The following is a 16218-nucleotide window of genomic DNA, read 5'->3' as shown; positions in this document are numbered from 1 at the left end:
TTTGTATTCATTCATTCAATCGTATTTATTGAGCACTTACTGTGTGCAGAGCACTGCACTAAGCGCTTGGGAAGTACAAGTTGGCAACATATAGAGAAGGTCCCTACCCAACAGTGGGCTCACAAATCTGTACCTGATAATAATAATAATAATAATAATAATAATAATAGTGGTATTTGTTAAGAGCTTTATTCTGATGACTTGACACCCGTCCACGTTTTGTTTTGTTGTCCGTCTCCCCCTTCTAGACCGTGAGCCCGTTGTTGGGTAGGAACCGTCTCTAGATGTTGCTGACTTGTACTTCTCAAACACTTAGTACAGTGCTCTGCACACACTAAGCGCTCAATAAATACGATTGAATGAATGAATGAAAAAGCACTGTTCTAAGTGCTGGTACTGGGGGGGGGGAATACTAGGTGATCAGGTTGTCCCACGGGGGGCTCACAGGCTTGATCCCCATTTTCCAGATGAGGGAACTGAGGCCCAGAGAAGTTAAGTGGCTTGCCCAAGTTCACACAGCTGAGAAGTGGCCAAGCCGGGATTCAAACCCATGACCTCTGACTCCCAAGCCTGTGCTCTTAGAACCGTGTTTTGCACATAGTAAGCGCTTAAGCACTTAGTACAGTGCTCTGCACACAGTAAGCGCTCAATACGATTAACAAATACCACTGTTATTATTATTATTATTATTTCCACTGAGCCACACATCTGATCTGCTCAGTGTCTCTACCCCAGGCTACCACAGTAAGCACTTAGCCAATGCCACAAATGAAATTGGGATTACATTTTTTGTTCATTAAAAGGATACTCTAGTCTTTAACTATTGGAGTCGTCATTAAACGTTTATTGAGACTGTATTAGACCCTGCCCAAAACTGCATTGCCAAGACAAGCTTCCTGCCTCTCTAGCTTCCTTCCTTCCCTCCCACCAATCCTTGTCACCTAAAATAGTAATCAAGATTAGGTGACTTTTTTTTCCCCCTCCTTGTGACCCCTTCTTATAACTTTGCAATAAAGAGGAGCAAATGGAAATAAGGCAATGAACTAACGCGTGCATTCATGAGGCCCTTTCTACGGTAGATCAAGTCGTTTTTTAAGTTCCTGAATGTTTTATATTTATAATTGGAAGCTTTTTCTGTCCTTCCAGCACCAATGTCACCAAGTTCGTTTCACTTCTTCATCATTATTATCAAATCATGCTTCATTCATTGATTCAATCGTATTTACTGAGCGCTTACTGTGTTGCTTAGCAACTCTACCTTTCTAGACTGTGAGCCCATTGTTGGGTAGGGACTGCCCCTAGATGTTGCCGACTTGTACTTCCCAAGCGCTCAGTACAGTGCTCTGCACACAGTAAGCGCTCAATAAATACGATTGAATGAATGAATGAATGGCTATGCCCAATGTCTTGAAGGCTATCTGGTAGACAGCATCGGAGAGAAATGCCCTGAATGTTTTATATTTATAATTGAAGCTTTTTTCTGTCCTTCCAGCACCAATGTCACCAACTTCGTTTCACTTCCTCATCATTATTATTATTAAATCATGCTTCATTCATTCATTCAATCGCATTTATTGAGCGCTTACTGTGTTGCTTGGCAACTCTACCTGGCTATGCCCAATGTCTTGAAGGCTATCTGGTATACAACATCGGAGAGAGATGCCCTGAATGTTTTATATTTATAATTGAAGCTTTTTCTGTCCTTCCAGCACCAATGTCACCAACTTTGTTTCACTTCCTCATCATTATTATTATTAAATAATGCTTCATTCATTCATTAAATCGTATTTATGGAGCGCTTACTGTGTTGCTTGGCAACTCTACCTGGCTATGCCCAATGTCTTGAAGGCTATATGATAGACAGCATCGGAGAGAAATGCCCTGAATGTTTTATATTTATAATTGAAGCTTTTTCTGTCCTTCCAGCACCAATGTCACCAAGTTCGTTTCACTTCCTCATCATTATTATCAAATCATGCTTCATTCATTCATTCAATCGTATTTATTGAGCGCTTACTGTGTCGCTTGGTAACTCTACCTGGCTATGCCCCATGTCTTGAAGGCTATCTGATAGACAGCATCAGAGAGAAATGCCTTGAATGTTTTATATTTATAATTGAAGCTTTTTCTGTCCTTCCAGCACCAATGTCTCCAAGTTCATTTCACTTCCTCATCAGGATATGTAAAACCTTTCGTTAGCTAACATTTTGCTACCTTATAATCTTGTCACTTCACGCAGATGACAGAACTGCCAGTGGAAAGAGCCTGGGCTTTAGAGTCAGAGGTCATGGGTTCAAATCCCGGCTTCACCAACTGTCAGCTGTGTGACAGTTCTCTGGGCCTCAGTTAACTCATCTGTCAAATGGGGATTAAAGCTGTGAGCCCCCCGTGGGGCAACCTGATTCATTCATTCAATCGTATTGAGCGCTTACTGTGTGCAGAGCACTGTACTAAGCGCTTGGGAAGTACAAGAGAAGCAGCGTGGCTCAATGGAAAGAGCTCGGGTTTTGGAGTCAGAGGTCATGGGTTCAAATCCCAGCTCCGCCACTTGTCAGCTGTGCGACTTTGGGCAAGTCACTTCACTTGCCTGGGCCTCAGTTCCCTCAGCTGGAAAATGGGGATTAAGTCTGTGAGCCCCACGTGGGACAACTTGATTACCTTGTATCTTACCCCAGCGCTTAGAACAGTGCTTTGCACATAGTAAGCGCTTAATAAATGCCATTATTATTATTATTATTATTATTAATTACAAGTTGGCAACATCTAGAGGCAGTCCCTACCCAACAATGGGCTCACAGTCTAGAAGCGGGAGACAGACAACAAAACATAGAGAAGCAGCGTAGCTCAGTGGAAAGAGCCCGGGCTTTGGAGTCAGCGGTCATGGGTTCAAATCCCAGCTCCGCCACTTGTCAGCTGTGTGACTTTGGGCGAGTCACTTCACTTCTCTGGGCCTCAGTTACCTCATCTGTAAAATGGGGATTAAGACTGTGAGCCCCCATGGGACAACCTGATCACCTTGTCACTTCCCCAGCGCTTGGAATAGTGCTTGCCACATAGTAAGTGCTTAACGAATACCATTATTATTATTGTTATTATGAGAAAAAAACTGGTTTTTCAGGTAGCTGATTTGGGATGTTTTCTTGAGTTGCTGGAGAGCGCGAAGCCAAATTGTGAGGTGGGAGCTTAGGGGTGGCTACCGTGAGGACTGTGCTGGGGACAGGATTGACTCATCATCATCATCATCAATCGTATTTCTTGAGCGCTTACTGTGTGCAGAGCACTGTACTAAGCGCTTGGGAAGTACAAGTTGGCAACATATAGAGACAGTCCCTACCCAACAGTGGGCTCACAGTCTAAAAGGGGGAGACAGAGAACAAAACCAAAAATACTGACAATTAACACACTCTTAATGGGGAGTAGGGGCATCTCTCCCTTCCAGTAGAGTCCAAAGGGTTATTTGAGAAAAGTTGTGAATGGAGCGACACCGTGCTATTGCGCCGTAACATCTTGAAAGTTGCCGGCAACTCTATAAACAGAGAAGCAGCGTGGCTCAGTGGAAAGAGCCCGGGCTTGGGAGTCAGTGGTCACGCGTTCTAATCCCAGCTCTGCCACTTATCAGCTGTGTGACTTTGGGCAAGTCACTTCACTTCTCTGGGCCTCAGTTACCTCATCTGGAAAATGGGGATTAAGACTGTGAGCCCCCCGTGGGACAACCTGATTACCTTGTATGTCCCCCAGTGCTTAGAACAGTGCTTGGCACATAATAAGCGCTTAACATATACCAAAATTATTATTATTATGAAAGCATTTTTTGGTGGACATTTTGGTGTGGACTTCTGGTTTACAAAAACCAACAGTGCTTCAGAGCAAAGTCTTCAGAGAAGAGGGGCAAAAATGATTGACTTATTCATTCAATTGTATTTATTGAGCGCTTACTGTGTGCAGAGTGCTGTACTAAGCACTTGGGAAGTACAAGTTGGCAACATCTAGAGGCGGTCCCTACCCAACAATGGGCTCACAGTCTAGAAGGGGGAGATGGAGAACAAAACAAAATATAGAGAAGCAGTGTGGCTCAGTGGAAAGAGCACGGGCTTTGGAGTCAGAGGTCATGGGTTCAAATCCCAGCTCCGCCAACTGTCAGTTGTGTGACTTTGGGCAAGTCACTTAACTTCTCTGGGCCTCAATCAATCAATCATATTTATTGAGCGATTACTGTGTGCAGAGCACTGTACTAAGTGCTTGGGAAGTACAAGTTGGCAACATATAGAGACAGTCCCTACCCAACAGTGGGCTCACAGCCTCAGGTCCCTCATCAGTAAAATGGGGATTAAGACTGTGAGCCCCCCGTGGGACAACCTGATCACCTTTTAACCTCCCCAGCGCTTAGAACAGTGCTTTGCACATAGTAAGTACTTAATAAATGCCAATATTATTATTACTATTATTATCCTGTACAGCCTAGAGAAGACAGAGCTAAGGAGAGTTTATACCTCTAGACCTTGTGGGCAGGGAGTGTGTCTATCAACTCTCTTGTACTGCACTCTCCCAGGCGCTTAGTACAGTGCCACGCACACAGGAAATATGATTGCTTGATTTGCTGGCTAGGGAGAGTTGATACCTCTCTTCAAGTACCTGATGGGTTTGTGGGGCTGGGAAGCTGCTGATCAATTGATCACTGAGAATTGAATGAGAGGAAATGGCTTACATTAAAGCAAGAAAGATGTCTGTGAAACAAAAGGCAGGCCTCTGGACAGCCCAGCCAAGTGGGAAGAGCAGAAAGATCCAGGTTTGTGTCACAGATCTGCCACTGGCTTACTGCGTGACCTCAGGCAAGTCGCTTACCCTCTCTGGGCCTCGGTTTCCTCAATCGTGAAATGGGGATTAAAACAGATTTTGAGCTCCGGGAGGAGAGGGATTGTTTCTGATCTTGCCTACTCCAAGGTTTAGCACATGGCAAAAAAATAAATAAATAAATAAATGATGGCATTTACTAAGAGCTTACTATGTGCAAAGCAATGTTCTAAGCACTGGGGAGGATACAAGGTGATCAGGTTATCCCATGTGAGGCTCACAATCTTAATCCCCATTTTACAGATGAGGTAACTGAGGCACAGGGAAGTTAAGTGACCAAAGTCACACAGCTGACAAGCGGCAGAGCCAGGATTTGAACCCATAATAGTAATAATAATAATAATGGTATTTTAGTGCTTACTATGTGCAAAGCACTGTTCTAAGTGCTTGGGGGACACAGGGTGATCAGGTTGTCCCACGTGGGGCTCACAATCTTAATCCCCATTTTACAGGTGAGGGAACTGAGGCACAGGGACGTTAAGTGACTTGCCCAAAGTCACGCAGCTGACAAGCGGCAGAGCCGGTATTTGAACCCATGACCTCTGACTCCCAAGCCTGGGCTCTTTCCACTGAGCACGCTGCTTTATTCATTCAATTCATTCAATCGTATTTATTGAGCACTTACTGTGTGCACTGTACTAAGCGCTTGGGAAGTATAAGTTGGCAACATATACAGACAGTCCCTACCGAACAACAGGCTGACAGTCTAGAAGGAAATACAATAATGGTAATTGTTAGGCACTTACTAGTGCTGAGCACTGGGCTACGGGGCGACACAGGATAATCACAGCGGACACAACCATCTCCCATCCTCCTGCCTCTCCCCACTTCAGTCTATACTTCACGCTGTTGCCTATATCATCTTTGTGCAGACACGCTCTGGGCATGTTACTGCCCTCCTCAAAAATCTCCAGTGGCTACCAATCAACCTACACATCAGGCAGAAACTCCTCACCCTGGGCTTCCAGGCTGTCCATCCCCTCGCCCCCTCCTACCTCCCCTCCCTTCTCTCCTTCTCCAGCCCAGCCCGCACCCTCCGCTCCTCCGCCGCTAATCTCCTCACCGTGCCTCGCTCTCGCCTGTCCCGCCGTCGACCTCCGGCCCACATCCTCCCCGTGGCCTGGAATGCCCTCCCTCCGCACATCCGCCAAGCTAGCTCTCTTCCTCCCTTCAAGGCCCTACTGAGAGCTCACCTCCTCCAGGAGGCCTTCCCACACTGAGCCCCTTCCTTCCTCTCCCCGTCCCCCTCTCCATCCCCCGTCTTACCTCCTTCCCTTCCCCACAGCACCTGTATATATGTATATATGTTTGTACATATTTATTACTCTATTTATTTTACTTGTACATATCTATTCAATTTATTTTATTTTGTTAATATGTTTGGTTTTGTTCTCTGTCTCCCCTTTCTAGACTGTGAGCCCACTGTTGGGTAGGGACTGTCTCTATATGTTGCCAACTTGTACTTCCCAAGCGCTTAGTACAGTGCTCTGCACACAGTAAGCGCTCAATAAATACAATTGATTGATTCATCATCATCATCATCATCATTGATTGATATGTTTGTACAGATTTATTACTGTTTTACTTGTACATGTTTACCATTCTATTTATTTTGTTAATGATGTGCATCTAGCTTTATTTCTATTTATTCTGATGACTTGACACCTGTCCGCATGTTTTGTTTTGTTGTCCGTCTCCCCCTTCTAGACTGTGAGCCCGTTGTTGGGTAGGGACCGTCTCTCTATGTTGCCGACTTGGACTTCCCAAGCGCTTAGTACAGTGCTCTGCACACAGCAAGCGCTCAATAAATGATTGAATGAATGAACAGATGCATCACCTCTGCATTTGGCTCCATACCCATTTAAGCACTTAATACTCACTCCACCGTCCGCCGCATCCATATTCCGTCACTTCCCTTATCTGGAATCGATCTGAATGTCTGTCTGGACCGGGAGCTTTCAGTAGGCAGGGATAGCGTCTACCAACTAGAGTCTCTCCCAGTGCTCAATAAATACCGCCGTTTGACCGTAAGCTGAGCGTTTGTGGGGAAATAAATACGCACGTGACACGTTTGGGTTAGACAACCTAACTGATGCAGTTTATGGACAGATGATTTTTACCCAACACAAAATTTCCACAAATTTCAACCCACTTTATCTTCCCCCAGGAAACCCTGGGTATAGCGATGGCAAAATAAAGACAACACAACCAAATTAGCATTTTCCACCATTTACTCTTGTTATCAAAAATAGTTCAACTCTTCTTGCAAAACAAAAACAAAATAGTACATACTGGACACATACATCACATTTTTTCTTCCTATGGCTTTAGCCCCCCCACCCCACCAAAAGAGACACAAAAAAAAAAACGAAAAAAAAAACCCAACAACAAACAACAACCAAACGATTCTACCTGACCACGTTCACAGAAAATGACACCGGGATACACTACAAAACAGGAGGAGGTGTCATCTGTTCTGTGTCCAAACAATTTTCTCTCTCATTTCTTAGACTAGGTGAGTAACCATCATTGTACATGCTGTGTGCCAAATCAAAAGGTCTCCAACGTTTATTTGTCAGAAAAGACTTTGTCGCAAAAACACTTTCTACTAGAACTTTTCTTTCTCCATCCTGTTAAGGCGGCACTTCTTGCCTTTTCAAAACCAGAGAGGCATTCTTTAATCTAGTCAGGTCTCATTTTTATTTTGTACTGTGCTCTTTGCAGAAACTGACTAGATTCCCCTTCTCGGCGGAACTTCTGGGGCTGGGCCTCCAAAGCGTATTAGGAAAGGGGTGGGAAAGAAATACATCGGAAGCACGCTTTGTGATCTTCAGACTAAAAAAAAAGGAAAAAAAAGGGTTTTTTTTCCCCAAAGGCTACCTTTACCGACAAATAATCAGGGATTTCTGGCCAGTAACCTTCGGAGAACCGGCTTCCTAAAAGGGTTATTTTCTTTCCGGTTTCTGTCGAGCCACCTTCACACTGAATAGCACCTTTTTTTAACCAATGGCCGTATATGCTATCATTACCCACGGGACAAAAAAAACTTTTAATCAAAAACGAACTAGCCAATGATGGAAAAACACTGGCTCACTCGAGAGAGATTGCGAGCCTTGATCCAGAGATTTCTTGACAACCTCCAATTACCAAATTAATCACAGTTCACATCTACGCAGACTTCGGTCGTTAGCCAACAGTTTAAAATTCAGGTGCCTTAGGAGTAAGACTACTCTTCTTTCCCTTTCCTGATCAACTGGAGAGAGTCTAGCGAATTACCGAAAGTGAAAGGGAAAAGGGAAAAAAAAAAAAAACCCAACATCCGCTACTACGGCAGAAAAAACTTAATGAGCGTTTTCTAACACGGGGGTCGGGGCTCGAACGAAAAGAACTTCCATTTTCCAGCAGCGCGCTCTGCAAGGAGGATCGACTCACAGGATGCGTGTGCTCCTTCGCTTTTTAACAGCAGTCAGAATTCTTCTTGGACAGCACTACCGAGGAACCGATTTTCTCTCTGATAATAATACTGCTAATTTATGAATGGCTACATAGGTCACGTAGTCCGTTTTTCATGATCGGAAACGGTGCCCGTGCCGGCACCAAGGACCGGTCGAGCACGTCTGCTCGTCGAGAGGAGGGAGACCGACAAGACGGCGACAAAAGAAAAGGAACATCGGCGGGCCCCCGGGAGCGACCCTGCCCTCTCCTCGACTACCGGGGTGAAGATCTCCCCGCTCGGAACCGGCCCCACCTCGGGGGGATTGGCTGGACGCCACTTCCCTTCGCTTTCGATCGGAAACTTTGATTACGCACAGAGCATGAGCGGACAACAATGAGGTTAACGGGATTCTCCCTCGCCACTGGTCGTTTTGTACAATTCAGTCGGCCCCAGCGCTGGATGCTCAAACTACGAGGTTCTGTAAGAACTAAGGACATAGAATTGTAGGGTGACTCCTCCGTTCTCCGCAAACTATTTCCCCGACACTAACACGTATAACTTAGCAATGAAAACACTTGATACAAGTGATCTACGCGGGCGGGCGCTCCGGCAGGGTCGCGACCATCAGGACCGTAGCTGCCTCGAAACTGGAGCTGGACCCCCCCCCCCCCGTCCCCACCGCCACCCCCGGCCCGGGGGACGAGCCCGGCTTCAACAGTCGTATCTCATATCTATAGCTTCGTCCAGACTTTTGTCGTCGTGCGTACTGGCGGTTAAAAAGGTGGTGACGGGGGACCCCGTGACGTTGATCAGGCTGGTGCTCGTGCTGGCATTGCGCACGGCGATGCTAGTCACGTTAATGCCCAGCGTCAGCCGCGTCTGCTCCAGGGCCTTCTCCGGCACGGCGAACGCCTCCAGCTTCTTCTCGCCGTTGGCCATGTAGGAGTTTTGGCAGCCGCGGCATATGCAGTCCAAGCAGGCTTTCCGGTTCGAGTAGCAGGGGCAGCGCTGGCCTCGGCACGTAAGAACACTTGGGTTCTGGGTCGCGCGCCCGCACTTGCAGCCCTTCTTCTCCTGGGGCTTTTTGTACACAGTCTTGGTCGGGCTGCCCGGCATCACGTTATTGCTCGGAACCTTCTCCTTGGTCACCTTGTCCTTCGTCTTCAGCACCCCCGGTTTGGCCTTCGGGTGAGCTTTCTTGGGCCCGTGGTCCAGGTTCTTCTTCACGCTCTTGCTGGCCAGGAGCACGGTCTTGCCGAGCTTGGGGGCGCTCCCGCCGTTGGGGACGGCGGCGACGGGCTGCAGGGAGATCTTCGTCTCCCGCTTCGCGGGGACGGGGGCCGACGCCCCCAGGGCGGGCCCGCGGAGGATGCTGGCGATGGGGAGCGGCTGCACCTTCTCGCTGTCGCTCTCCGACCGGGAGCGCTTGCGGTTGAGCTTGGCGACCTTGGGGGCGGCCGGGGGGCAGGACGGCCCGTGGGGCGAGGGGCTGGCGGACACGAAGACGCCGCGGCCCGGGGGCGGGGGAGCCAGCTGCACGAAGGGCCCGTTGGCCACCCCGGCCTCCGGGCCGGGCTGCGCGTCGGAACAGCAGACCTCGGTGCCGGAGACCGTCTCCAGGCTCCGCAGCACCTCCTCCACGCTCAGCAGCAGGGAGTCGCCGGGTTTGAGGTCTTCGCCGAAGCCGCAGATGTCGAGGCCCGCCGGGCACAGGTCGCCGGCGGAGACCGCGTCGCAGGCGGGCTGCGGGCCGCCGCCGGGGACGGCCTCCGTCTTGACGTCCTCCCCGGGGTCGCGCGCATCCGTCGCGCTCGGCCGCTCCGGGGACGGGACGGGCGCGCTCAGCTTCTCCACCGGCAGCCCGTTGCAGGCGGGCAGGCCGTTGAGGACGGAGCCGCCCCCGTCCACGTGGACGGTGCTCTCGGGGATCGGCGACAGACCGGCTGGAGGGTCGCCGGCGGGGTCTGAGGTCGAAGGCAAGGGGGAATGTGTCAGGTGCACAGCGAAAGAGGCTTCCGGGGGCTTGTCGCTCTCTTCGCAGAGCGGCGGGCCATCCTGGAGCAGGGCCAGGATGTCGGCGGAGCAGTCCGCCGCTTCGATGATGTCCCGGGCTAACGTGGTCTGGGTGATGTACTCGCACAGCTTTTTGTAGCAGTTCACTAGGATGCTCAGCTGCTTATTTTCTTCGAATTGTTCATAGTCCTTGCACCAACTACATGACGGCTTCATCATCATCTTCTTGCCTTTACAGGTTTTACAGACATAGTGTTGACACGTAGAGTTGGTGGGAGCGATCGGATCTTGGAGCAGATTCCCTAAAGAAGAAGGAATCGAGAGTCAGCACCAGCGACCTAGGCTCTCCCGGGACCGGAGGATGCGAAAACGGGGAAACATACAAACCAAAGACACCCCATTCTCCTCCCGCTTACGGCCAGGCCCTCCCCTCGCCCCCAGTTCCTCATTCCAATAATAATAATAATAATAATGGCATTTGTTAAGCGCTTACTATGTGCAAAGCACTGTTCTAAGTGCTGGGGAGGTTACAAGGTGATCAGGTTGTCCCACGGGGGCTCACAGTCTTAATCCCCATTTTACAGGTGAGGCCCAGAGAAGTTAAGTGGCTTGCTCAAGGTCTCACAGCTAAGTAGTGGAGCTGGAATTCGAACCCACGACTTCTGACACTCGAACCCATGACTTCTGACTCCCAAGCACGTGCTCTTTCCACTGAGCCTCGCTGCTTTTCTACTCCCGCACTGGACCCCTCTTTTTCTCCTCCTGGACCCCCGAAGTGCAGAGGCTGACGGTAAACGCGGGTCTTAGGTGCCGTTCACTGGCACTGCTGAGTGAGGGTGGAATAAGGCACAGAGGAGAATCTGCCTGGACAACAAGTGTCCTTGAGATCTACCCTGGCCAAGGCTTTTAAACTTCCTCAATACTAAAAGAGAAGCACCGGGACCCCCTCCTTCCCCCGGCAAAAGTCACCGCATCAGAAGGAAAATCCCCCGATTCGAATGACTTACCGGCATGCTGCAAAGGAAAATGAAAGTTAAATATAAAACAAACAAGGGCTCAAATTCTGACAAGGCTATGATTATAATCCACCCCCTCAGCGAGGGAAAGAAGAGAGATTGGGGGAGGCCGCAGCTCCTAAAAGGGAAGGCAGGGAAATCTGTCATCTCCATAAAGTCTGGAGATTATCAGGGAAACAACCTTTTAAAAAAGCTTTCTTTTATTAGAGGTGTAAAAGCGAGTATATCCCAGTTAAATTCTATGTGCGGAAAGGGCGGCCCTCCCCAACCCTCCCCCCAAAATAATGTTTCAAAAATGTAAAAGGATATTAAAAATGTGGAGTATGTCTACAAAAATAATAAATGAATATACAGCAACTAACAAAAAGGGAAAAATATTGAAATCATTCTTTAATAGACTGGAAGGCTGCTGACCAAAAACAAAGGTGAGAAGCCTAGTGGAAAGACCATAGGCCTGGGATTCAAAGGACCTGGGTTCTAATCCCACCTCTGCCACCTGCCTGCTGTGTGACATTGGGCAAGTCAGAACTTATCTATGCTGCAGTTTCCTCAACTGTAAAAATGAGGATTTAGTACATGTTCACTCTCCCCCCATTAAAACTAGGAGCCCCACGGGGCACATTTATTGGGCCTGACCTATCTCGCAGCCACCCCTGCGTCTGCAACATGACTTGGCACAGAGTAAGAGCTTAACAAATTCCATAATTAATATTTTATTATCATTATTTAGGATAGGGCTCAAATGCTGTTGGGGATTAGGGAACATTCTTCTAGCTATGTACATCTAGCCCGGGCTTTGGAGTCAGAGGTCATGGGTTCAAATCCCGGCTGTGCCAATTGTCAGCTGTGTGACTTTGGGCAAGTCACTTCACTGTGCCTCAGTTCCCTCATCCTGGCTGTGCCAATTGTCAGCTGTGTGACTTTGGGCAAGTCACTTAACTTCTCTGTGCCTCAGTTCCCTCATCTGTAAAACGGGGATTAAGACTGTGAGCCCCATGTGGGACAACCTGATCACCTTGTATCCCCCCAGCACTTAGAACAGTGCTTTGCACATAGTAAGCGCTTAACAAATACCATTATTATATTGTTATTATTATTATTATTCTTATTATTATTAGAACGCTCTGGCAGTCTCGGCACATTATAATGCAATGCTAAGGGAACTTAGCACAAGATTAATCAAGAACCCAAGTCCCACCGTTTCAAAAGAACCGACTGTACTTCTAATATCAGACCATTGGCTCTTTTCTGTGACTTTTATATTTTTATTTTACTTATTTTTAAAGTTCAAAGGACTCTAGGCACACAACACCCCTCCCCACCCTTTTACTTTCGGATTGAGACAACCCCCCGCCCGCCTCCGAGGGTCAAAGACTGTGTCTTCACTTAGTACAGTCCTCTGCACCCAGTAAGTACATAATAAACACTAAAATGTTCTAGACTGTGAGCCCACTGTTGGGTAGGGACCGTCTCTATATGTTGCCAACCTGGACTTCCCAAGCATTTAGTACAGTGCAGTGAGCGCTCAATAAATACGACTGATTGAATGAATGAATGAATACTAAAAGGAGAGCCGCATGGCATAGTGGATAGAGCCCAGGCTTGGGAGTCAGAAGGTCATGGGTTCTAATCCTAACTCTGCCACTTGTCTATGTGACGCTCAGCTAGTCTGTCGTTCACCTCATCTGTAAAATGGGTACTAAGACCGTGAGCCCCACGTGGGACAGGGACTGTATCCAACCCAATTTGCTCGTACCCACCCCAGTAGCCTGGCACACAATAAGCGCTTAAAAAATACCACAATACTATTACTACTGCTGCTGCTGTAATGTAATGTGATTTTGTGGTCCAGGTTAGGCCATAAGCCAAGATTCTGACATCCAGTTCTAGTCACCGATGGCTTCCAAACCACCAAGTTGTAGTCCTGTTTATGGTGGGCAACCTATACATAGCAAGGCTGGGAGTGGGCCCTTGGGATTCGTCTCGTCTACAGCTTTTTCAAGAAACCCCTTACTGCCTCTTAAACCTTTGGAGTTTCATCCAACGGGTCTGAAAACTGCTGCATCAAACCGCACTGCTTCTCCGAGCAAGACAGAGCAAGCATCTAAGAGAAACACCTGCTCAAATGAAGAGACCACTGAAGGCATGAGGACCAAGAGTTACAGGGTTACTGGAAATAAATCAGAACAAGGGAACTGATCCTTTCTCATGAGAACATCAAGGGTGTTCGACAGGAAAACATCAAGTGAGAATGTCAAATTTCCAGAATTAAAAATACTATTTTTAAATGGTCTGAAATCCAATATCAAAGAATACCTTCAAAAGAAAAGATGTCCTGTTTGGCAGACATCTGATTTCCTTGTGAGTATTTACTGGAATTTAGGTATTTATTTTCTTTATTACTGGTCAGGAGGAGAAAGAGTCAAGAAAACACAAGTTCAACCAAGGAAACAACAGGACTGCTATTTAGGGAGACAAACTGCATTTTCAAAACTAATACTAGGATATTGGAAAAAAAAACAAAAAAAGGATAAGACCAACATTTACTTGTCCTAAATATAAAAACTGCTACATACAAAATACAATTAATGATTTCATTTCATTTTGGTTTTCTCTAGAGATCAGCATCATACCTTATGCTAATGATGTTGAACTCGATCACAAAAAGGGGCTATTAACTAAAATACATATATTATTTATATATATATACACACACATATATATGCATATATGTAGTTATATCTATGTAGGTATACAAATAAAATACATTTACATAGCCAGATAGAGCTAGAGGTGTCAAGATGGAAAAAAGAGAGGGGCTCAACTCCTCTTCCTTTCTCCAGCCAAGCAGACCAGATGTTTGAACAGTGGGAAGAAAAGCAATCTCAAGAGTGTAGAGGAGTGAGAAATGAAGTGGATTCTGAGCCCAAAAATGAACCAAACTCCCTCCAGCCAACCTACCCTGAATTTTCTATCTTCCTGCCAGGCCACTGAACGGCTTCCCCCAGCCTGCCAAATGTTTCTTCAGCTCCTGCCTCCTCCATTCTTTCTTTTTCTTGGGATTCTCAAGCCTATTCCACCACCCACAACTATTTCAATCAGTCACTGGAATATACTGAACGCTTACTGTGTGCAGAGCACTAAACCCAGCACTTGGGAAAGTGCAATACAAAAGAGTAGGTGTAAACTGTAAGCTCCTTAATGGAAAGGTGACGGCACTACTATCCTTCCCGTCTCACAAGCCCGCAACCTCTACTCTGCTATCTCGTTCACCCCTCACATCCAATCCGTCACCAAAAACTGCCGGTCTCACCTCCGCAACATCACCAAGATCCGTCCTTTCTGCTCCATCCAAACCGCTCCCCTGCTGGTTCAATCTCTCATCCTATCCCAACTGGATTACTGCATCAGCCTCCCCTCTGATCTCCCATCCTCCTGTCTCTCCCCACTTCAATCTAAACTTCATGCCGCTGCCCGGATTATCTTTGTCCAGAAACGCTCTGGGCATGTTACTCCCCTCTTCAAAAATCTCCAGTGGCTACCAATCAATCTGCGCATCAGGGAGAAACTCCTCAGCCTGGGCTTCAAGGCTGTCCATCACCTCTCCCCCTCCTACCTCACCTCCCTTCTCTCCTTCTCCAGCCCAGCCCGCACCCTCCGCTCCTCTGCCATCGATAATCTTCTCACCGTGCCTCGTTCTCGCCTGTCCTGCCGTCGACCCCCAGCCCACGTCCTCCCCCTGGGCTGGAATGCCCTCCCTCCGCACATCCGCCAAGCTAGCTCTCTTCCTCCCTTCAAAGCCCTACTGAGAGCTCACCTCCTCCAGGAGGTCTTCCCAGATTGAGCCCCCTCCTTCCTCTCCCCCTCCCCATCCCCCCCGCCTTACCTCCTTCCCCTCCCCACAGCACCTGTATATATGTTTGTACAGATTTATTACTCTATTTTACTTGTACATATTTACTATTCTATTTTATTCTGTTAATATGTTTTGTTTTGTTGTCTGTCTCCCCCTTCTAGACTTTGAGCCTGCTGTTGGGTAGGGACCGTCTCTATATGTTGCCAACTTGTACTCCCCAAGCGCATAGTACAGTGCTCTGCACAAAGTAAGCGCTCAATAAATACAATTGAATGAATGAATGAATGAATGAAACATGTCTACCCGCTCTGTGCAGGCTCAGATATTTTATTTCCATCTCTAAACTCTGACTTTTTGTGGCTCCTTAACTGTGGTAGTAGATTGTAAGCTCCTTGAGGGCAAGGGGCATGTCTGCCAACTCTATTGGAGCCACGCTGTTCTCCAGTAGTAGTAATAATAATAGTATTTGTTAAGCACTTACTATGTGCCAAGCACTGTACTAAGTGCTGGGGTGGATACAAGCAAATTGGGTTGGGCACGGTCCCTGTCCCAGATGGGACTCATAGTCTCAATCCTTATTTTACAGATGAGGTAACTGAGGCCCAGTGAAGTGACTTGACCAAGGTCACACAGTAGATATGTGGCAGAGACGGAACTTGAACCCATGACCATCTGACTCCAAAGCCCATGCTCTATCCACTACACTAAGCTGCTTCTCTGTACAGTGCTCCGCACACAATAAATACACTTACTGATCTTCAACTCCCTCCTGAAACTCCTAATGGCCCAAACTCTTTCTTCTCAATTACTTAGTTGATAAAAATCAAATCCCTCCTATGGTAGCTCCCCCCAAATACAATAATAATAATAATGATGGCATTTGTTAAGCACTATGTGCCAAGCACCGTTCTAAGTGCTGGGGGGATAAAAGGTAATCAGGTTGTCCCACATGGGGCTCACTGCCTTAAGCCCCATTTTCCAGATGAGGGGACTGAGGCACAGAGAAGTGAAGTGACTTGCCCGAAGTCACCCAGCTGACAAGTGGT

The 16218-nt window shown here is 47.4% G+C and overlaps 1 protein-coding gene across 1 annotated transcript in view; it reads right to left on the bottom strand.

The window, feature by feature from the left end:
- Window positions 1-8967: 8967 nt before the first annotated feature.
- Window positions 8968-16218, bottom strand: part of MSL2 (MSL complex subunit 2) — a 45700-nt gene continuing 38449 nt past the window's right edge. Inside the window, exon 2 of the mRNA XM_038751422.1 lies at window positions 8968-10602. Within this exon, the coding sequence (XP_038607350.1) occupies window positions 8999-10602 (1604 nt within the window). The 3' untranslated portion in view covers window positions 8968-8998. The remainder of the gene's footprint in view (window positions 10603-16218) is intronic.

The sequence above is a fragment of the Tachyglossus aculeatus genome, chromosome 1 (assembly GCF_015852505.1).
Source record: "Tachyglossus aculeatus isolate mTacAcu1 chromosome 1, mTacAcu1.pri, whole genome shotgun sequence".
NCBI lineage: Eukaryota > Metazoa > Chordata > Mammalia > Monotremata > Tachyglossidae > Tachyglossus > Tachyglossus aculeatus.
The sequence above is the reverse complement of the archived record's forward strand: the minus strand, read 5'-3'. Positions and strand labels throughout refer to the sequence as shown.